The sequence below is a fragment of the Hyperolius riggenbachi genome, chromosome 10 (genome assembly GCF_040937935.1).
Source record: "Hyperolius riggenbachi isolate aHypRig1 chromosome 10, aHypRig1.pri, whole genome shotgun sequence".
In the NCBI taxonomy this organism is placed as follows: domain Eukaryota; kingdom Metazoa; phylum Chordata; class Amphibia; order Anura; family Hyperoliidae; genus Hyperolius; species Hyperolius riggenbachi.
Genome location: NC_090655.1, coordinates 291,997,002 through 292,019,760, shown reverse-complemented (window position 1 = coordinate 292,019,760; position 22,759 = coordinate 291,997,002). Strand labels below are relative to the sequence as shown.

The window sequence follows — 22,759 nt, the reverse complement described above, 5'->3', positions numbered from 1 at the left end:
ATAGCTATAGTTATTTCTCTCATTTTCTTAGTTTTTCCCCCTGAGAGGAGGTAAGTTCATATCTACCTCCTCTTTTTAACTTTTTAAATTTCATTTTCATGCCTCTGATGGCTGCCTTTGGCTGCAGTTAGCATTTACACCACAAGATGGCGATCTCCCCTTTCCCAGGTGAAACGCAAAGAAGGGAATCAATTAAACCAAAGAAAGGAAATGATGTAACAGACAGGAAGTGATGTCAGAGCTGGAGGAAAAGTTGCAGGACAAAGCGAGGAGACATTGTTGGAAGGGTAATTGTATGATTTTTGTTGTATTTATGATAATATTGAGGTCGGGGGAGGGATACACTTTGTTACAGGGGAGGTCATAGTGCACCTGTCACTATCCTGATCATCCCCCTTGAAGTAACTGCCATACAAGAGACTTTTATATCACTGCTGTGACTTGTTTGCCAGTTATTTTGTTGGCAGACCCCGCCTTACACGCTCCATAGATTATGGTTGGCTTAAATTGTACCCGAGATGGAAAGTAAATAAAAATATATACATACCGGGTGCTTCCTCCAGCCCTATTCAGGCTTATTGGTCCCTCATCGTCTGTCTCCGCCTCCAGGATTCCCCGCAGTTTGGCCAGTCAGGGGCAGTCGGCGCTCCCCCATTGCGCTCTCCCCCGCCAGGAGCGTCCTGCGCTGTTTCCCCCGACTGCCTGAACTACTGGGCTAAACTGCATTAGATCCAGGAGGCGGAGGAGGACGGCGAGGGACTGATTAGCCTGTACAAGGCTGGAGGAAGCCCTGGGTATGTATACTATTATATACTTTATACCTCAGGTTTACTTTAACCTCCTATCAATAATTCAGGCAAATCAGCATACAGGGGCGTATCTAGGTAAAATAGCGCCCCCCACAGTGAGAACCCCTGAATAACAGCATCTACCTCACCCCCATTGGCAGAGCCACCTCTCCACACAATCCTCCAACTCCCCTCCCCTGTCCCAGTATAGCGCCAGTATAGTACAACGGGATGCGCTTACCATGTGGCAAGATTCCATTGCAGCATGAGGGAGGCATGGCGCCCATGGGACTGTGGTGCCCATAGCACGACCCATACCTGCACCCATCTAGATATGCCACTGTCACCATGTAACGCAAGTATAGCCATGTCCTCCCTGTGTCCCCAGCATTACTATTATCCTCCAGTATGTAATGTCCCCACCCCAGTAATGCCATTTCTCCCTCAGTATAGCCATGTCCCCTGTGTCCCCCAGCATTGCCATTATCCTCCAGTATGTAATGTCCCCACCCCAGTAATGCCATTTCTCCCTCAGTATAGCCATGTCCCCCTGTGTCCCCAGCATTGCCATTATCCTCCAGTATGTAATGTCCCCCACCCCAGTAATGCCATTTCTACCCTAGTATGGCCATGTCCCCCCAGTGTCCCCCAGCATTGCCATTATCCTCCAGTATGTAATGTCCCCCACCCCAGTAATGCCATTTCTGTCCCAGTATAGCCATGTCCCCCCTGTGTCCCCCAGCATTGCCATTATCCTCCAGTATGTAATGTCCCCACCCCAGTAATGCCATTTCTCCCCCAGTATAGCCATGTCCCCCCTGTGTCCCCCAGCATTGCCATTATCCTCCAGTATGTAATGTCCCCCACCCCAGTAATGCCATTTCTCCCCCAGTATAGCCATGTCCCCCTGTGTCCCCAGCATTGCCATTATCCTCCAGTATGTAATGTCCCCACCCCAGTAATGCAATTTCTCCTCTAGTATAGCCATGTCCCCCCTGTGTCCCCCAGCATTGCCATTATCCTCCAGTATGTAATGTCCCCACCCCAGTAATGCCATTTCTCCCCCAGTATAGCCATGTCCTCCTGTGTCCCCCAGCATTGCCATTATCTTCCAGTATGTAATGTCCCCATCCCAGTAATGCCATTTCTCCCCCAGTATAGCCATGTCCCCCTGTGTCCCCCAGCATTGCCATTATCCTCCAGTATGTAATGCCCCCACCCCAGTAATGCCATTTCTCCCCCAGTATAGCCATGTCCCCCCTGTGTCCCCCAGCATTGCCATTATCCTCCAGTATGTAATGTACCCACCCCAGTAATGCCATTTCTCCCCCAGTATAGCCATGCCCCCCCCTGTGTCCCCCAGCATTGCCATTATCCTCCAGTATGTAATGTCCCCACCCCAGTAATGCCATTTCTCCACCAGTATAGCCATGTCCCCCTGTGTCCCCCAGCATTGCCATTATCCCTCAGTATGTAATGTCCCCCACCCCAGTAATGCCATTTCTCCCCAGTATAGCCATGTCCCCCTGTGTCCCCCAGCATTGCCATTATCCTCCAGTATGTAATGTCCCCACCCCAGTAATGGCATTTCTCCCCCAGTATAGCCATGTCCCTCCTGTGTCCCCAGCATTGCCATTATCCCCCAGTATGTAATGTCCCCCACCCCAGTAATGGCATTTCTCCCCCAGTATAGCCATGTCCCCCCTGTGTCCCCCAGCATTGCCATTATCCTCCAGTATGTAATGCCCCCCACCCCAGTAATGTCATTTCTCCCCCAGTATAGCCATGTCCCCCCTGTGTCCCCCAGCATTGCCATTATCCTCCAGTATGTAATGTCCCCCACCCCAGTAATGCCATTTCTACCCCAGTATAGCCATGTCCCCCCTGTGTCCCCCAGCATTGCCATTATCCCCAGTATGTAATGTCCCCCTCCCCAGTAATGCCATTTCTCTCCCAGTATAGCCATGTCCCCCTGTGTCCTCCAGCATTGCCATTATCCCCCAGTATGTAATGTCCCCACCCCAGTAATGCCATTTCTCCCCCAGTATAGCCATGTCCTCCCTGTGTCCCCCAGCATTGCCATTATCCCTCAGTATGTAATGTCCCCCACCCCAGTAATGCCATTTCTCCCCAGTATAGCCATGTCCCCCTGTGTCCCCCAGCATTGCCATTATCCTCCAGTATGTAATGTCCCCCACCCCAGTAATGCCATTTCTCCCCCAGTATAGCCATGTCCCCCTGTGTCCCCCAGCATTGCCATTATCCTCCAGTATGTAATGTCCCCCACCCCAGTAATGCAATTTCTCCTCTAGTATAGCCCTGCCCTCCCTGTGTCCCCCAGCATTGCCATTATCCCCCAGTATGTAATGTCCCCCACCCCAGTAATGCCATTTCTCCCCCAGTACAGCCATGTCCCCCAGCATTGCCATTATCTTCCAGTATGTAATGTCCCCCACCCCAATAATGCCATTTCTCCCCCAGTATAGCTATGTCCCCCTGTGTCCCCCAGCATTGCCATTATCCTCCAGTATGTAATGTCCCCCACCCCAGTAATGCCATTTCTCCCCCAGTATAACCATGCCCACACTCCAGTATTGCTCCTTCCCCCACCTCCATGCAGAGCAGTAATAGGAAGGATTACATTGGTTTATAGCTAGCTGTCACAGTGTGCTCCAGTCCTCTTCTCCCATTAGCCTCAGTCTCTGCCTCTCCTCATATCCTCATCCATCTACCACTACCAGCACTGCTGTAACATCACAGGAATGGTAACAGTGGGAGGGGATGTGAGGAGAGAAGGCCAGCTGGAGAGGAGGCAGAGGGAGGACAGGACTGCAGCACGCTGTGAGTATAGTGCACAGGTAGCTATAAACCAGCTTATTATGCTTTCCTGCAATACTCTGCATGGCCCCACCACCCACAAGTGACAGCAATGGGGAGTGCTGGGGGGAGGGGGATCCTGTATTGGTAGTTTCACCACTGACAAAGGTGCAACCTAGATTACTCACCCCTTATTATCTATCCAAAGGCAGCAGCGTCCTGTACAGATCACATGACCACATCACTGAGGATGGAGGAGGACCAGAGTCACATGACTGAGAGGATATTCAACCTCACCCTGGAGATCATCTGTCTGCTGACTGGAGAGGTGAGGAGGATTCTGGGAGGTCCCATGACATCACTCTTATCTCTAGTAATATAACACAGGTGACCGGAGAGGTGAGGGGGATTCTGGGAGGTCACATGACATCACTCTTATCTCTAGTAATATAATGCTGGATACACACGGTGCGTTCGCGCACTCGATTTTCCCGTCGATTCGTTTATTTCCAACATGTCCGATTTGGATTTCGATGGATCGTTAGGTCGATTCACATGCAAAGTATGCCGAATCGACCTAACGATCCATCGAAATCCAAATCGGACATGTTGGAAATAAACGAATCGACGGGAATCGACGGGAAAATCGAGTGCGCGAACGCACCGTGTGTATCCAGCATTACACACAGGTGACCGGAGAGGTGAGGAGGATTCTGGGAGGTCACATGACGTCACCCTTATCTCTAGTAATATAACACACAGGTGACTGGAGAGGTGAGGGGATTCTGGGAGGTCACATGACATCACTCTTATCTCTAGTAATATAACACACAGGTGACTGGAGAGGTGAGGGGGATTCTGGGAGGTCATATGACATTACTGTTGGTTTTTCTATACAGAATTTTCCTCCAGTGAAGGCTGGTGATAATGTGACCATCACAGTGCCCCCATCTTACTCCCTGTTATCTGATGGACACAACAAGCAGAAGATTCTGGAAATCACTGGGAAGATGATTGAGCTGCTGACAGGAGAGGTGAGCAGTGCTGGGAATTATGGGAGATTATCCAGTAACACAAGGGGTGTGTCTGGGTGGTAACTGTATCATTGTGTGTGTCAGGTTCCTATAAGGTGTCAGGATGTCACCATCTATTTCTCCATGCAGGACTGGCAGTATATAGAAGGACACCAGGACCTCTACAAGGACGCCATGATGGAGAATCAACCACTCACATCACCGGGTAAGAGGAGACTTTCATGTTTTGTACAGGAGAGAGCAGTATTTGGGGTCCACCTAGATCCCCCATCATCTGATAATCACATAGAGACAATGTATTCAGTCAGTGTGTGTGTTTCCTACAGATGTATCCAGTAACAGAATCCCACCAGACAGATGTACAGGTCCTCTTTATTCCCAGGATTGTCCACCTAGATCCCCCCTCATCTGATAATCACATAGAGACAATGTATTCAGTCAGTGTGTGTGTTTCCTACAGATGTATCCAGTAACAGAGACCCACCAGAGAGATGTACAGGTCCTCTTTATTCCCCGGATTGTCCACCTAGATCCCCCATCATCTGATAAACACATAGAGACAATGTATTCAGTCAGTGTGTGTGTGTTTCCTACAGATGTATCCAGTAACAGAAACCCACCAGAGAGATGTACAGGTCCTCTTTATTCCCAGGATTGTCCACCTAGATCCCCCATCATCTGATAATCACATAGAGACAATGTATTCAGTCAGTGTGTGTTTCCTACAGATGTATCCAGTAACAGAAACCCACCAGAGAGATATACAGGTCCTCTTTATTCCCAGGATTCTCCACCTAGATCGCCCATCATCTGATAATCACATAGAGACAATGTATTCAGTGAGTGTGTGTGTTTCCTACAGATGTCTCCAGTAACAGAAACCCGCCAGAGAGATGTACAGGTCCTCTTTATTCCCAGGATTGCCCACCTAGATCCCCCATCATCTGATAAACACATAGAGACAATGTATTCAGTCAGTGTGTGTGTTTCCTACAGATGTATCCAGTAACAGAAACCCACCAGAGAGATGTACAGGTCCTCTTTTTCCCTGGGATTGTCCACAGGAAGATCCCACTATCCCCCACCATTATCAGGTAGGTGGGACTGAGGGTCCCTGGAGACCCCAAACTATGACACATTCTTTCTTCCTGTGTATGCTGTTATCTGTGTTCACATTTTACATTACAAACATTATCTCTCACTTTGTGCACTTAGGGTGGAGAACTTGCACATGAAAGTGCTGTGGTTAAAGAGGAAGAAGAAGAGATGTATGTGAGGAGTGATCAGCAGTCTATGGAGGAAGGTGACATGATGAGGACAAGTAAAAAGGAAGAAGAAGAGACGTATGTGAGGAGTGATCAGCAGTCTAGGGAGGAGGGTGACATTATGAGGACAAGTAAAGAGGAAGAAGAAGAGACATATGTGAGGAGTGATCAGCAGTCTATGGAGGAGGGTGACATGATGAGGACAAGTAAAGAGGAAGAAGAAGAGACATATGTGAGGAGTGATCAGCAGTCTATGGAGGAGGGTGACATGATGAGGACAAGTAAAGAGGAAGAAGAGACGTATGTGAGGAGTGATCAGCAGTCTATGGGGGAGGGTGACATGATGAGGACAAGTAAAGAGGAAGAAGAAGAGACATATGTGAGGAGTGATCAGCAGTCTAGGGAGGAGGGTGACATGATGAGGACAAGTAAAGAGGAAGAAGAAGAGACATATGTGAGGAGTGATCAGCAGTCTATGGAGGAGGGTGACATGAGGAGGACATGTAAAGAGGAAGAAGAGGAGACATATGTGAGGAGTGATCAGCAGTCTATGGAGGCGGGTGACATGAGGAGGACATGTAAAGAGGAAGAAGAAGAGACATATGTGAGGAGTGATCAGCAGTCTATGGAGGAGGGTGACATGATGAGGACAAGTAAAGAGGAAGAAGAGACGTATGTGAGGAGTGATCAGCAGTCTATGGAGGAGGGTGACATGATGAGGACAAGTAAAGAGGAAGAAGAGACATATGTGAGGAGTGATCAGCAGTCTATGGAGAAGGGAGACATGATGAGGACAAGTAAAGAGGAAGAAGAAGAGACGTATGTGAGGAGTGATCAGCAGTGTATGGAGAAGGGTGACATGATGAGGACAAGTAAAGAGGAGGGCAATGTTACAGAGGGCAGAACAGGTGAGTAATCAGCAGTGTATATAGAATACATGTGTATCTGTATTGCTGTGATGTCACTGCTCACAGACTGGCCATATTAGGGGTTATGCTATGTGCTCATGTTAGATTTTGCCATCTATAACTATTATGACAGTATATGGTGAACGCTTACTAACAATAGCAGTACAGACACCCTGAGGAAGGGAAGGTCTCTCTCTCACACTGGGCTGCCCTCCTTTCCTCTGACACTTTAGCAGGGGCCGCTTGCTGGTGTCAGCAGCACTGATTACCTAATAAAGTGTTACATTTCTGCTAATTACTTCCAGTGATGATGCCCTTATGTCATTGTTCAGCCACCTCTGTGCGATCTCTGGTTGCTTGGCAACCAAGAGGGGCGAGAGAAGAATTGTTGGACTATAATATAAAATAGATGAACCAACTATGGAGAATACTATACTCAATTAAGCGTCAGTTCTCCTGGAGTGGGTCAGATGGGCTGTATAGCCACTGTCATACCAACAATACTGTGGCTTGCAAAAGTATTCGGCCCCCTTGAAGTTTTCCACATTTTGTCACATTACTGCCACAAACATGCATCAATTTTATTGGAATTCCATGTGAAAGACCAACACAAAGGGGTGTACATGTGAGAAGTGGAACGAAAATCATACATGATTCCAAACATCTTTTACAAACCAATAACTGTAGAGTGGGGTGTGCGTAATTATTCAGCCCCCTGAGTCAATACTTTGTAGAACCACCTTTTGCTGCAATTACAGCTGCCAGTCTTTTAGGGTATGTCTCTACCAGCTTTGCACATCTAGAGACTGAAATCCTTGCCCATTCTTCTTTGTAAAACAGCTCCAGCTCAGTCAGATTAGATGGACAGCATTTGTGAACAGCAGTTTTCAGATCTTGCCACAGATTCTCGATTGGATTTAGATCTGGACTTTGACTCCGCCGTTCTAACACATGGATATGTTTTGTTTTAAACCATTCCATTGTTGCCCTGGCTTTATGTTTAGGGTCATTGTCCTGCTGGAAGGTGAACCTCCGCCCCAGTCTCAAGTCTTTTGCAGTCTCCAAGAGGTTTTCTTACAAGATTGCCCTGTATTTGGCTCCATCCATCTTCCCATCAACTCTGACCAGCTTCCCTGTCCCTGCTGAAGAGATGCACCCCCCGAGCATGATGCTGCCACTACCATATTTGACAGTGGGGATGGTGTGTTCAGAGTGATGTGCAGTGTTAGTTTTCCGCCACACATAGCATTTTGCATTTTGGCCAAAAAGTTCCATTTTGGTCTCATCTGACCAGAGCTCCTTCTTCCACATGTTTGCTGTGTCCCCCACATGGCTTGTGGCAAACTGCAACCGGGACTTCTAATGCTTTTCTGTTAACAATGGCTTTCTTCTTGCCACTCTTCCATAAAGGCCAACTTTGTACAGTGCATGACTAATAGTTGTCCTATGGACAGAGTCTCCCACCTGAGCTGTAGATCTCTGCAGCTCATCCAGAGTCACCATGGGCCTCTTGACTGCATTTCTGATCAGCGCTCTCCTTGTTCGGCCTGTGAGTTTAGGTGGAGGGCCTTGTCTTGGTAGGTTTACAGTTGTGCCATACTCCTTCCATTTCTGAATGATCACTTGAACAGTGCTCCGTGGGATGTTCAAGGCTTTGGAAATCTTTTTGTAGCCTAAGCCTGCTTTAAATTTCTCAATAACTTGATCCCTGACCTGTCTTGTGTGTTCTTTGGACTTCACGGAGTTCTTGCTCCCAATATTCTTTTACACAACCTCTGAGGCTGTCACAGAGCAGCTGTATTTGTACTGACATTAGATTACACACAGGTGCACTCTATTTAGTCATTCGCACTCATCAGGCAATGTCTATAGGCAACTGACTGCACTCAGATCAAAGGGGGCCGAATAATTACACACATCCCACTTTGCAGTTATTTATTTGTAAAAAATGTTTGGAATGATGTATGATTTTCGTTCCACTTCTGAGGTGTACACCACTTTGTATTGGTCTTTCACGTGGAATTCCAATAACATTGATTCATGTTTGTGGCAGTAATGTGACAAGATGTGGAAAACTTCAAGGGGGCCGAATACTTTTGCAAGCCACTGTATGTATTTGTCGTATCACAGATATCTCCATTGAAATAATAGAGTGTTAGACGTAGATCGTTTTTGTATAAAAATGTATTCTTGTAGTTTTATACAAACAATATACAAAATGACATAGAACAATGTTATAAGAAATATTGAAGTAACATAATAAATATCTAACCGCTTTGGTCATCTGAAGTACATGAATGAAAAAGCTACTTTACCAAACTCTCCTTCCTGGGTGTCCGATCCCACGACCCTGAGATAGTCCCGTTCTAAGCCATACGATATAGGGTGCCTCTGATGATACCAACTGAGCTTTCCAAGGCCATATTTATACTATTTGTTCCTTCAGGGTCACCAAAAGGCCAGACATGTCCCATCCACGTGATGAGTTTGGCCTTGAATCTGTGCCAACTTGGAATTTACAATCTGCAGGTGCATTAACTGTTTTCCTCAAAGTTCCAACTAAGTAGGTGAAAGGTATTCCCCAGTTCACAAGCAGTTCATATGGTTATTATAATTGACATCACACCAGATATACTAGGATTGTAGTAGTAGTGCACATGATATAATAATGCTAACAGATACATTAGTCCTATACCATAAGATATGCATATATATTTCTAGTTCTTACAGCTCACTTGATAGTACCTAATGACAACTTGATAATAAAGATCATTTTCTTGATAGAATCTCCTAGCTCCTATAGTGCATTAACCCTCTGTATTCATAAGTTGCACAATAAGTTGCACTTACATAGGTTTCAAAAGGAACCCACGTGTCCAGGGCCGGCTACGTCTGCTGCATCCGCCCCAAAGTCTGGCCGGGACCGGGGATTGCCATGGTGTCCTGGGAGTGTGGCTCCAGGAGGCATGGAAAAAGCAGGGGGGCATGTCCAGAACCACCCACGTCTGCTGCTGCATTCACCCTAAAGTCTGGCCCGGACCTGGGATTGCCATGGTGTCTCTGGGGTGTGGCTCCAGGAGCTGCGGGAGAAGCTGTGGGCGTGTCCAGGGCCGCCCACATCTGCTGCATCCACCCCAAGCAGAGGTAAAGGGAATACTACGAGATCCACACAGCCTAGTCCCTGTGCCACCATGCCTTTACCAGCCAGGGAATACTACGAGACCCACACAGCCTGGTCCCTGTGCCACCATGCCCTTACCAGCCAGGGAATACTACAGGACCCACACAGCCTAGTCCCTGTTCCACCATGCCCTTACCAGCCAGGGATACTACGAGACCCACACAGCCTGGTCTCTGTGCCACCATGCCCTTACCAGCCAGGGAATACTACAGGACCCACACAGCCTAGTCCCTGTTCCACCATGCCCTTACCAGCCAGGAAATACTACGGGACCCACACAGCATGGTCCTTGTGCCACCATGCCCTTACCAGCCAGGAGATACTACGAGACCCACACAGCCTAGTCCCTGTGCCACCATGCCCTTACCAGCCAGGGAATACTACGATGCCCACACAGCCTAGTCCCTGTGCCACCATGCCCTTCCAGCCAGGGAATACTACGGGACCCACAGAGCCTGGTCCCTGTGCCACCATGCCCTTACCAGCCAGGGAATACTACAGGACCCACACAGCCTGGTCCCTCTGCCACCATGCCCTTACCAGCCAGGGAATACTACGGGACCCACACAGCCCAGTCCCTGTGCCACCATGCTCTTACCAGCCAGGGAATACTACAGGACCCACACAGCCTGGTCCCTGTGCCACCATGCCCTTACCAGCCAGGGAATACTACGAGACCCACACAGCCTAGTCCCTGTGCCACCATGCCCTTACCAGCCAGGGAATACTACGATACCCACACAGCCTGGTCCCTGTGCCACCATGCCCTTACCAGCCAGGGAATACTACGGGACCCACACAGCCTGGTCCCTGTGCCACCATGCCCTTACCAGCCAGGGAATACTACGGGAGCCACACAGCCTGGTCCCTGTGCCACCATGCCCTTAATCAGCCAGGGAATACTACGAAACCCACACATCCTGGTCCCTGTGCCACCATGCCCTTACCAGCCAGGGAATACTACGATACCCACACAGCCTGGTCCTTGTGCCACCATGCCCTTACCAGCCAGGGAATTCTACAAGACCCACACAGCCTGGTCCCTGTGCCACCATGCCCTTACCAGCCAGGGAATACTACAGGACCCACACAGCCTAGTCCCTGTGCCACCATGCCCTTACCAGCCAGGGAATACTACAGGACCCACACAGCCTAGTCCCTGTGCCACCATGCCCTTACCAGCCAGGGAATACTACGAGACCCACACAGCCTGGTCCCTGTGCCACCATGCCCTTACCAGCCAGGGAATACTACGGGACCCACACAGCCTAGTCCCTGTGCCACCATGCCCTTACCAGCCAGGGAATACTACGGGACCCACACAGCCTGGTCCCTGTGCCACCATGCACTTACCAGCCAGGGAATACTACAGGACCCGCACAGCCTGGTCCCTGTGCCACCATGCCCTTACCAGCCAGGGAATACTACGGGACCCACACAGCCTGGTCCCTGTGCCACCATGCCCTTACCAGCCAGTGAATACTACGAGACCCACACAGCCTAGTCCCTGTGCCACCATGCCCTTACCAGCCAGGGAATATTACGAGACCCACACAGCCTAGTCCCTGTGCCACCATGCCCTTACCAGCCAGGGAATACTACGAGACCCACACAGCCTGGTCCCTGTGCCACCATGCCCTTACCAGCCAGGGAATACTACGGGACCCATACAGCCTGGTCCCTCTGCCACCATGCCCTTACCAGCCAGGGAATACTACGGGACCCACACAGCCTGGTCCCTGAGCCACCATGCCCTTACCCAGCCACGGAATACTACGGGACCCACACAGCCTGGTCCCTGTGCCACCATGCCCTTACCAGCCAGGGGATACTACGGGACCCACACAGCCTGGTCCCTGTGCCACCATGCCCTTACCCAGCCAGGGAATACTACGGGACCCACACAGCCTGGTCCCTGTGCCACCATGCCCTTACCAGCCAGGGAATACTACGGGACACACACAGCCTGGTCCCTGTGCCACCATGCCCTTACCAGCCAGGGAATACTACGGGACCCACACAGCCTGGTCCCTGTGCCACCATGCCCTTACCAGTCAGGGAATACTACGGGACCCACACAGCCTTGTCCCTGTGCCACCATGCCCTTACCAGCCAGGGAATACTACAGGACCCACACAGCCTAGTCCCTCTGCCACCATGCCCTTACCAGCCAGGGAATACTACGAGACCCACACAGCCTAGTCCCTGTGCCACCATGCCCTTACCAGCCAGGGAATACTACGAGACCCACACAGCCTGGTCCCTGTGCCACCATGCACTTACCAGCCAGGGAGTACTACGAGACCCACACAGCATAGTCCCTGTGCCGCCATGCCCTTACCAGCCAGGGAATACTACGGGACCCACACAGCCTGGTCCCTGTGCCACCATGCCCTTACCAGCCAGGGAATACTACGGGACCCACACAGCCTGGTCCCTGTGCCACCATGCCCTTACCAGCCAGGGAATACTACAGGACCCACACAGCCTGGTCCCTGTGCCACCATGCCCTTACCAGCCAGGGAATACTACGAGACCCACACAGCCTGGTCCCTGTGCCACCATGCCCTTACCAGCCAGGGAATACTACGGGACCCACACAGCATAGTCCCTGTGCCGCCATGCCCTTACCAGCCAGGGAATACTACGGGACCCACACAGCCTGGTCCCTGTGCCACCATGCCCTTACCAGCCAGGGAGTACTACGAGACCCACACAGCCTAGTCCCTGTGCCACCATGCCCTTACCAGCCAGGGAATACTACGACACCCACACAGCCTAGTCCCTGTGCCACCATGCCCTTACCAGCCAGGGGATACTACAAGACCCACACAGCCTGGTCCCTGTGCCACCATGGCCTTACCAGCCAGGGAATACTACGGGACCCACACAGCCTGGTCCCTGTGCCACCATGCGCTTACCCTGCCAGGGAATACTACGGGACCCACACAGCCTAGTCCCTGTGCCACCATGCCCTTACCAGCCAGGGAATACTACAGGACCCACACAGCCTGGTCCCTGTGCCACCATGCCCTTACCAGCCAGGGAATACTACGGGACCCACATAGCCTGGTCACTGTGCCACCATGCCCTTACCAGCCAGGGAATACTACGGGAGCCACACAGCCTGGTCCCTGTTCCACCATGCCCTTACCAGCCAGGGAATACTACGGGAGCCACACAGCCTGGTCCCTGTTCCACCATGCCCTTACCAGCCAGGGAATACTACGGGACCCACACAGCCTGGTCCCTGTGCCACCATGCCCTTACCAGCCAGGGAATACTACGGGACACACACAGCCTGGTCCCTGTGCCACCATGCCCTTAGCCTGCCAGGCTCTCCAGGACAGACAGAGGCAGGGAATACTACGAGACCCACACAGCCTGGTCCCTGTGCCACTATGCCCTTACCAGCCAGGGAATACTACGAGACCCACACAGCCTGGTCCCTGTGCCACCATGCCCTTACCAGCCAGGGAATACTACGGGACACACACAGCCTGGTCCCTGTGCCTCCATGCCCTTACCAGCCAGGGAATATTACTAGACCCACACAGTCTAGTCCCTGTGCCACCATGCCCTTACCAGCCAGGGGATACTACGGGACCCACACAGCCCAGTCCCTGCGCCACCATGCCCTTACCAGCCAGGGAATACTACGGGACCCACACAGCCTAGTCCCTGTGCCACCATGCCCTTACCAGCCAGGGGATACTACGGGACCCACACAGCCTGGTCCCTGTGCCACCATGCCCTTACCAGCCAGGGAATACTACGGGACCCACACAGCCTAGTCCCTGTGCCACCATGCCTTTACCAGCCAGGAAATACTACGAGACCCACACAGCCTGGTCCCTGTGCCACCATGCCCTTACCAGCCAGGGAATACTACGAGACCCACACAGCTTGGTCCCTGTGCCACCATGCCCTTACCAGCCAGGGAATAATACGAGACCCACACAGCCTGGTCCCTGTGCCACCATGCCCTTACCAGCCAGGAATACTACGGGACCCACACAGCCTAGTCACTGTGCCACCATGCCCTTACCAGCCAGGGAATACTACGGGACCCACACAGCCTGGTCCCTGTGCCACCATGCCCTTACCAGCCAGGGGATACTACGGGACCCACACAGCCTGGTCCCTGTGCCACCATGCCCTTACCAGCCAGGGAATACTATGAGACCCACACAGCCTGGTCCCTGTGCCACCATGCCCTTACCAGCCAGGGAATATTACTAGACCCACATAGCCTGGTCCCTGTGCCACCATGCCCTTACCAGCCAGGGAATACTACGGGACCCACACAGCCTAGTCCCTGTGCCACCATGCCCTTACCAGCCAGGGGATACTACGATACCCACACAGCCTGGTCCCTGTGCCACCATGCCCTTAACAGGCCAGGGAATACTACGGGACCCACACAGCCTGGTCCCTGTGCCACCATGCCCTTACCAGCCAGGGAATACTACGAGACCCACACAGCCTGGTCACTGTGCCACCATGCTCTTACCAGCCAGGGGATACTACGAGACCCACACAGCCTGGTCCCTGTGCCACCATGTGCTTACCAGCCAGGGGATACTACGGGACCCACACAGCCTGGTCCCTGTGCCACCATGCCCTTACCAGCCAGGGAATACTACGAGACCCACACAGCCTGGTCACTGTGCCACCATGCCCTTACCAGCCAGGGAATACTACGAGACCCACACAGCCTGGTCACTGTGCCACCATGCCCTTACCAGCCAGGGAATACTACGAGACCCACACAGCCTGGTTCCTGTGCCACCATTCCCTTACCAGCCAGGGAATACTATGAGACCCACACAGCCTAGTCCCTGTGCCACCATGCTCTTACCAGCCAGGGAATACTACGAGACCCACACAGCCTGGTCACTGTGCCACCATGCCCTTACCCAGCCAGGGAATACTACGGGACCCACACAGCCTGGTCCCTGTGCCACCATGCCCTTACCAGCCAGGGGATACTACGAGACCCACACAGCCTGGTCCCTGTGCCACCATGCTCTTACCAGCCAGGGGATACTACGAGACCCACACAGCCTGGTCCCTGTGCCACCATGCCCTTACCAGCCAGGGAATATTACTAGACCCACACAGTCTAGTCCCTGTGCCACCATGCCCTTACCAGCCAGGGGATACTACGGGACCCACACAGCCCAGTCCCTGTGCCACCATGCCCTTACCAGCCAGGGGATACTACGGGACCCACACAGCCTGGTCCCTGTGCCACCATGCCCTTACCAGCCAGGGAATACTACGGGACCCACACAGCCCAGTCCCTGTGCCACCATGCCCTTACCAGCCAGGGGATACTACGGGACCCACACAGCCTGGTCCCTGTGCCACCATGCCCTTACCAGCCAGGGGATACTACGGGACCCACACAGCCTGGTCCCTGTGCCACCATGCCCTTACCAGCTAGGGAATACTATGAGACCCACACAGCCTAGTCCCTGTGCCACCATGCCCTTACCAGCCAGGGATACTACGAGACCCACACAGCCTTGTCCCTGTGCCACCATGCCCTTACCAGCCAGGGAATACTACGAGACCCACACAGCCTGGTCACTGTGCCACCATGCCCTTACCAGCCAGGGAATACTACGAGACCCACACAGCCTAGTCCCTGTGCCACCATGCCCTTACCAGCCAGGAATACTACGAGACCTGCACAGCCTGGTCCCTGTGCCACCATGCCCTTACCAGCCAGGAATACTACGAGACCTGCACAGCCTAGTCCCTGTGCCACCATGCCCTTACCAGCCAGGGGATACTACGAGACCCACACAGTCTGGTCCCTGTGCCACCATGCCCTTACCAGCCAGGGAATATTACAGGACCCACACAGCCTGGTCCCTGTGCCACCATGCCCTTACCAGCCAGGGAACACTACGAGACCCACACAGCCTAGTCCCTGTGCCACCATGCCCTTACCAGCCAGGGAATACTACGAGACCCACACAGCCTGGTCCCTGTGCCACCATGCCCTTACCAGCCAGGGAATACTACGGGACCCACACAGCCTGGTCCCTGTGCCACCATGCCCTTACCAGCTAGGGAATACTACGAGACCCACACAGCCTAGTCCATGTGCCACCATGCCCTTACCAGCCAGGGAATACTACGGGACCCACACAGCCTGGTCCCTGTGGCACCATGCCCTTACCAGCCAGGGAATACTACGAGACCCACACAAACCCACACAGCATAGTCCCTGTGCCACCATGCCCTTACCATCTAGGGAATACTAAGAGACCCACACAGCCGGGTCCCTGTGCCACCATGCCCTTACCAGCCAGGGAATACTAAGAGACCCACACAGCCTGGTCCCTGTGCCACCATGCCCTTACCAGCCAGGGAATACTACGGGACCCACACAGCCTGGTCCCTGTGCCACCATGCCCTTACCAGCCAGGGAATACTACGGGACCCACACAGCCTGGTCCCTGTGCCACCATACCCTTACCAGCCAGGGAATACTACGGGACCCACATAGCCTAGTCACTGTGCCACCATGCCCTTTCCTGCCAGGGGATACTACGGGACCCACACAGCCCAGTCCCTGTGCCACCATGCCCTTACCAGCCAGGGAATACTACGAGACCCACACAGCCTGGTCCCTGTGCCACCATGCCCTTACCAGCCAGGAATACTACGGGACCCACACAGCCTGGTCCCTGTGCCACCATGCCCTTACCAGCCAGGAATACTACGGGACCCAAACAGCCTGGTCCCTGTGCCACCATGCCCTTACCAGCCAGGGAATACTATGGGACCCACACAGCTTGGCCCCTGTGCCACCATGCCCTTACCAGCCAGGGAATACTACGAGACCCACACAGCCTGGTCCCTGTTCCACCATGCCCTTACCAGCCAGGGAATACTAAGAGACCCACACAGCCTGGTCCCTGTGCCACCATGCCCTTACCAGCCAGGGAATACTAAGAGACCCACACAGCTTGGTCCCTGTGCCACCATGCCCTTACCAGCCAGGGAATACTAAGAGACCCACACAGCCTGGTCCCTGTGCCACCATGCCCTTACCAGCCAGGGAATACTACGGGACCCACACAGCCTAGTCCCTGTGCCACCATGCCCTTACCAGCCAGGGAATACTACGGGACCCACACAGCCTAGTCCCTGTGCCACCATGCCCTTACCAGCCAGGGAATACTACGAGACCCACACAGCCTAGTCCCTGTGCCACCATGCCCTTACCAGCCAGGGAATACTACAGGACCCACACAGCCTGGTCCCTGTGCCACCATGCCCTTACCAGCCAGGGGATACTACGAGACCCACACAGCCTGGTCCCTGTGCCACCATGCACTTACCAGCCAGGGAATACTACAGGACCCACACAGCCTAGTCCCTCTGCCACCATGCCCTTACCAGCCAGGGAATACTACGAGACCCGCACAGCCTAGTCCCTGTGCCACCATGCCCTTACCACCCAGGGAATACTACGAGACCCACACAGCCTGGTCCCTGTACCACCATGCCCTTACCAGCCAGGGAATACTACGGGACCCAAACAGCCTGGTCCCTGTGCCACCATGCCCTTACCAGCCAGGGAATACTACTAGACCCACACAGCATAGTCCATGTGCCACCATCACTTACCAGCCAGGGAATACTACAGGACCCACACAGTCTAGTCCCTGTGCCACCATGCCCTTACCAGCCAGGGAATACTACGAGACCCACACAGCCTAGTCCCTGTGCCACCATGCCCTTACCAGCCAGGGAATACTACTAGACCCACACAGCATAGTCCCTGTGCCACCATGCCCTTACCAGCCAGGGAATACTACAGGACCCACACAGCCCAGTCCCTGCGCCACCATGCCCTTACCAGCCAGGGAATACTACGAGACCCACACGGCCTGGTCCCTGTGCCACCATGCCCTTACCAGCCAGGGAATACTACGGGACCCACACAGCCTAGTCCCTGTGCCACCATGCCCTTACCAGCCAGGGGATACTACGAGACCCACACAGCCTGGTCCCTGTGCCACCATGCCCTTACCAGCCAGGGGATACTACAGGACCCACACAGCCTAGTCCCTGTGCCACCATGCCCTTACCAGCCAGGGAATACTACGGGACCCACACAGCCTGGTCCCTGTGCCACCATGCCCTTACCAGCCAGGAATACTACGGGACCCACACAGCCTGGTCCCTGTGCCACCATGCCCTTACCAGCCAGGGAATACTACGGGACCCACACAGCCTGGTCCCTGTGCCACCATGCCCTTACCAGCCAGGGAATACTACGGGACCCACACAGCCTGGTCACTGTGCCACCATGCCCTTACCAGCCAGGGAATACTACGAGACCCACACAGCCTGGTCCCTGTGCCACCATGCCCTTACCAGCCAGGAATACTACGAGACCCACACAGCCTGGTCCCTGTGCCACCATGCCCTTACCAGCCAGGGAATACTACGTGACCCACACAGCCTGGTCACTGTGCCACCATGCCCTTACCAGCCAGGGAATACTACGAGACCCACACAGCCTGGTCCCTGTGCCACCATGCCCTTACCAGCCAGGAATACTACGAGACCCACACAGCCTGGTCCCTGTGCCACCATGCCCTTACCAGCCAGGGAATACTACGTGACCCACACAGCCTGGTCACTGTGCCACCATGCCCTTACCAGCCAGGGAATACTACGAGACCCACACAGCCTGGTCCCTGTGCCACCATGCCCTTACCAGCCAGGGAATACTACGAGACCCACACAGCCTGGTCCCTGTGCCACCATGCCCTTACCAGCCAGGGGATACTACGGGACCCACACAGCCTAGTCCCTGTGCCACCATGCCCTTACCAGCCAGGGAATACTACCAGACCCACACAGCCTAGTCCCTGTGCCACCATGCCCTTACCAGCCAGGGAATACTACGAGACCCACACAGCCTAGTCCCTGTGCCACCATGCCCTTACCAGCCAGGGAATACTACGAGACCCACACAGCCTGGTCCCTGTGCCACCATGCCCTTACCAGCCAGGGAATACTACGAGACCCACACAGCATAGTCCCTCTGCCACCATGCCCTTACCAGCCAGGGAATACTACCAGACCCATACAGCCTGGTCCCTGTGCCACCATGCCCTTACCCAGCCAGGGAATACTACAAGACCCACACAGCCTAGTCCCTGTGCCACCATGCCCTTACCAGCCAGGGAATACTACAAGACCCACACAGCCTGGTCCCTGTGCCATCATGCCCTTACCAGCCAGGGAATACTACAGGACCCACACTGCCTGGTCCCTGTGCCACCATGCCCTTACCAGCCAGGGAATACTACAGGACCCGCCCAGCCTGGTCCCTGTGCCACCATGCCCTTACCAGCCAGGGAATACTACGAGACCCACACAGCCTGGTCCCTGTGCCACCATGCCCTTACCAGCCAGGGAATACTACGAGACCCACACAGCCTGGTCCCTGTGCCACCATGCCCTTACCAGCCAGGGAATACTACGGGACCCACACAGCCTAGTCCCTGTGCCACCATGCCCTTACCAGCCAGGGAATACTACGGGACCCACACAGCCTAGTCCCTCTGCCACCATGCCCTAACCCAGCCAGGGAATACTACGAGACCCACACAGCCTGGTCCCTGTGCCACCATGCCCTTACCTGCCAGGGAATACTATGGGACCCACACAGCCTAGTCCCTGTGCCATCATGCCCTTACCAGCCAGGGAATACTACGGGACCCACACAGCCTAGTCCCTGTGCCACCATGCCCTTACCAGCCAGGGAATACTACGGGACCCACACAGCCTAATCCCTGTGCCACCATGCCCTTACCAGCCAGGGGATACTACGAGACCCACACAGCCTAGTCCCTGTGCCACCATGCCCTTACCAGCCAGGGAATACTACAGGACCCACACAGCCTGGTCCCTGTGTCACCATGCCCTTACCAGCCAGGGAATACTACGGGACCCACACAGCCTGGTCCCTGTGCCACCATGCCCTTACCAGCCAGGGAATACTACGAGACCCACACAGCCTGGTCCCTGTGCCACCATGCCCTTACCAGCCAGGGAATACTACGAGACCCACACAGCCTGGTCCCTCTGCCACCATGCCCTTACCAGCCAGGGAATACTACGAGACCCACACAGCCTCGTCCCTGTGCCACCATGCCCTTACCAGCCAGGGAATACTACGAGACCCACACAGCCTGGTCCCTGTGCCACCATGCCCTTACCACCCAGGGAATACTACGAGACCCACACAGCCTGGTCCCTGTGCCACCATGCCCTTACCAGCCAGGGAATACTACGAGACCCACACAGCCTGGTCCCTGTGCCACCATGCCCTTACCAGCCAGGGAATACTACGAGACCCACACAGCCTGGTCCCTCTGCCACCATGCCCTTACCAGCCAGGGAATACTACGAGACCCACACAGCCTCGTCCCTGTGCCACCATGCCCTTACCAGCCAGGGAATACTACGAGACCCACACAGCCTGGTCCCTGTGCCACCATGCCCTTACCACCCAGGGAATACTACGAGACCCACACAGCCTGGTCCCTGTGCCACCATGCCCTTACCAGCCAGGGAATACTACGTGACCCACACAGCCTGGTCCCTGTGCCACCATGCCCTTACTAGCCAGGGAATACTACGAGACCCACACAGCCTGGTCCCTGTACCACCATGCCCTTACCAACCAGGGAATACTACAGGACCCACACAGCCTGGTCCCTGTGCCGCCATGCCCTTACCAGCCAGGTATACTACGAGACCCACACAGCCTGGTCCCTGTGCCACCATGCTCTTACCAGCCAGGGGATACTACAAGACCCACACAGCCTGGTCCCTGTGCCACCATGCCCTTACCAGCCAGGGAATACTACGGGACCCACACAGCCTGGTCCCTGTGCCACCATGCCCTTACCAGCCAGGGAATACTACAGGACCCACACAGCCTGGTCCCTGTGCCGCCATGCCCTTACCAGCCAGGTATACTACGAGACCCACACAGCCTGGTCCCTGTGCCACCATGCTCTTACCAGCCAGGGGATACTACAAGACCCACACAGCCTGGTCCCTGTGCCACCATGCCCTTACCAGCCAGGGAATACTACGGGACCCACACAGCCTAGTCCCTGTGCCACCATGCCCTTACCTGCCAGGGAATACTACAAGACCCACACAGCCTGGTCCCTGTGCCACCATGCCCTTACCAGCCAGGGAATATTACGGGACCCACACAGCCTGATCCCTGTGCCGCCATGCCCTTACCAGCCAGGGAATACTACGGGACCCACACAGCCTGATCCCTGTGCCGCCATGCCCTTACCAGCCAGGGAATACTACGGGACCCACACAGCCTGGTCCCTGTGCCACCATGCTCTTACCAGCCAGGGAATACTACGGGACCCACACAGCCTAGTCCCTGTGCCACCATGCCCTTACCTGCCAGGGAATACTACAAGACCCACACAGCCTGGTCCCTGTGCCACCATGCCCTTACCAGCCAGGGAATATTACGGGACCCACACAGCCTGGTCCCTGTGCCGCCATGCCCTTACCAGCCAGGGAATACTACGGGACCCACACAGCCTGATCCCTGTGCCGCCATGCCCTTACCAGCCAGGGAATACTACGGGACCCACACAGCCTGGTCCCTGTGCCACCATGCTCTTACCAGCCAGGGAATACTACGGGACCCACACAGCCTAGTCCCTGTGCCACCATGCCCTTACCAGCCAGGGAATACTACGAGACCCACACAGCCTGGTCCCTGTGCCACCATGCCCTTACCAGCCAGGGAATACTACAGGACCCACACAGCCTGGTCCCTGTGCCGCCATGCCCTTACCAGCCAGGGAATACTACGGGACCCACACAGCGTAGTCCCTGTGCCACCATGCCCTTACCAGCCAGGGAATACTACGGGACCCACACAGCCTGGTCCCTGTGCCACCATGCTCTTACCAGCCAGGGAATACTACGGGACCCACACAGCCTTGTCCCTGTGCCACCATGCCCTTACCAGCCAGGGAATACTACGGGACACACACAGCCTGGTCCCTGTGCCACCATGCCCTTACCAGCCAGGGAATACTACGAGACCCACACAGCCTGGTCCCTGTGCCACCATGCCCTTACCAGCCAGGGAATACTACAGGACCCACACAGCCTAGTCCCTGTGCCACCATGCCCTTACCAGCCAGGGAATACTACGAGACCCACACAGCCTGATCCCTGTGCCACCATGCCCTTACCAGCCAGGGGATACTACGGGACCCACACAGCCTAGTCCCTGTGCCACCATGCCCTTACCAGCCAGGGGATACTACGGGACCCACACAGCCTGGTCCCTGTGCCACCATGCCCTTACCAGCCAGGGAATACTACGAGACCCACACAGCCTGGTCTCTGTGCCACCATGCCCTTACCAGCCAGGGAATACTACGGGACACACACAGCCTGGTCCCTGTGCCACCATGCCCTTACCAGCCAGGGAATACTACGAGACCCACACAGCCTGGTCCCTGTGCCACCATGCCCTTACCAGCCAGGTATACTACGGGACACACACAGCATGGTCCCTGTGCCACCATGCTCTTACCAGCCAGGGGATACTACAAGACCCACACAGCCTGGTCCCTGTGCCACCATGCCCTTACCAGCCAGGGAATACTACGGGACCCACACAGCCTGGTCCCTGTGCCACCATGCCCTTACCAGCCAGGGAATACTA

General features: G+C 54.4%; 1 protein-coding gene across 1 annotated transcript in view; it reads left to right on the top strand.

The window, feature by feature from the left end:
• Positions 1-244: 244 nt before the first annotated feature.
• Positions 245-22,759, top strand: part of LOC137537301 (zinc finger protein 585A-like) — a 116,890-nt gene continuing 94,375 nt past the window's right edge. Inside the window, exons 1-6 of the mRNA XM_068259377.1 lie at positions 245-287; positions 3,814-3,933; positions 4,505-4,639; positions 4,769-4,844; positions 5,636-5,733; positions 5,855-5,942. Of these exons, the coding sequence (XP_068115478.1) occupies positions 3,838-3,933; positions 4,505-4,639; positions 4,769-4,844; positions 5,636-5,733; positions 5,855-5,942 (493 nt within the window). The 5' untranslated portion in view covers positions 245-287; positions 3,814-3,837. The remainder of the gene's footprint in view (positions 288-3,813; positions 3,934-4,504; positions 4,640-4,768; positions 4,845-5,635; positions 5,734-5,854; positions 5,943-22,759) is intronic.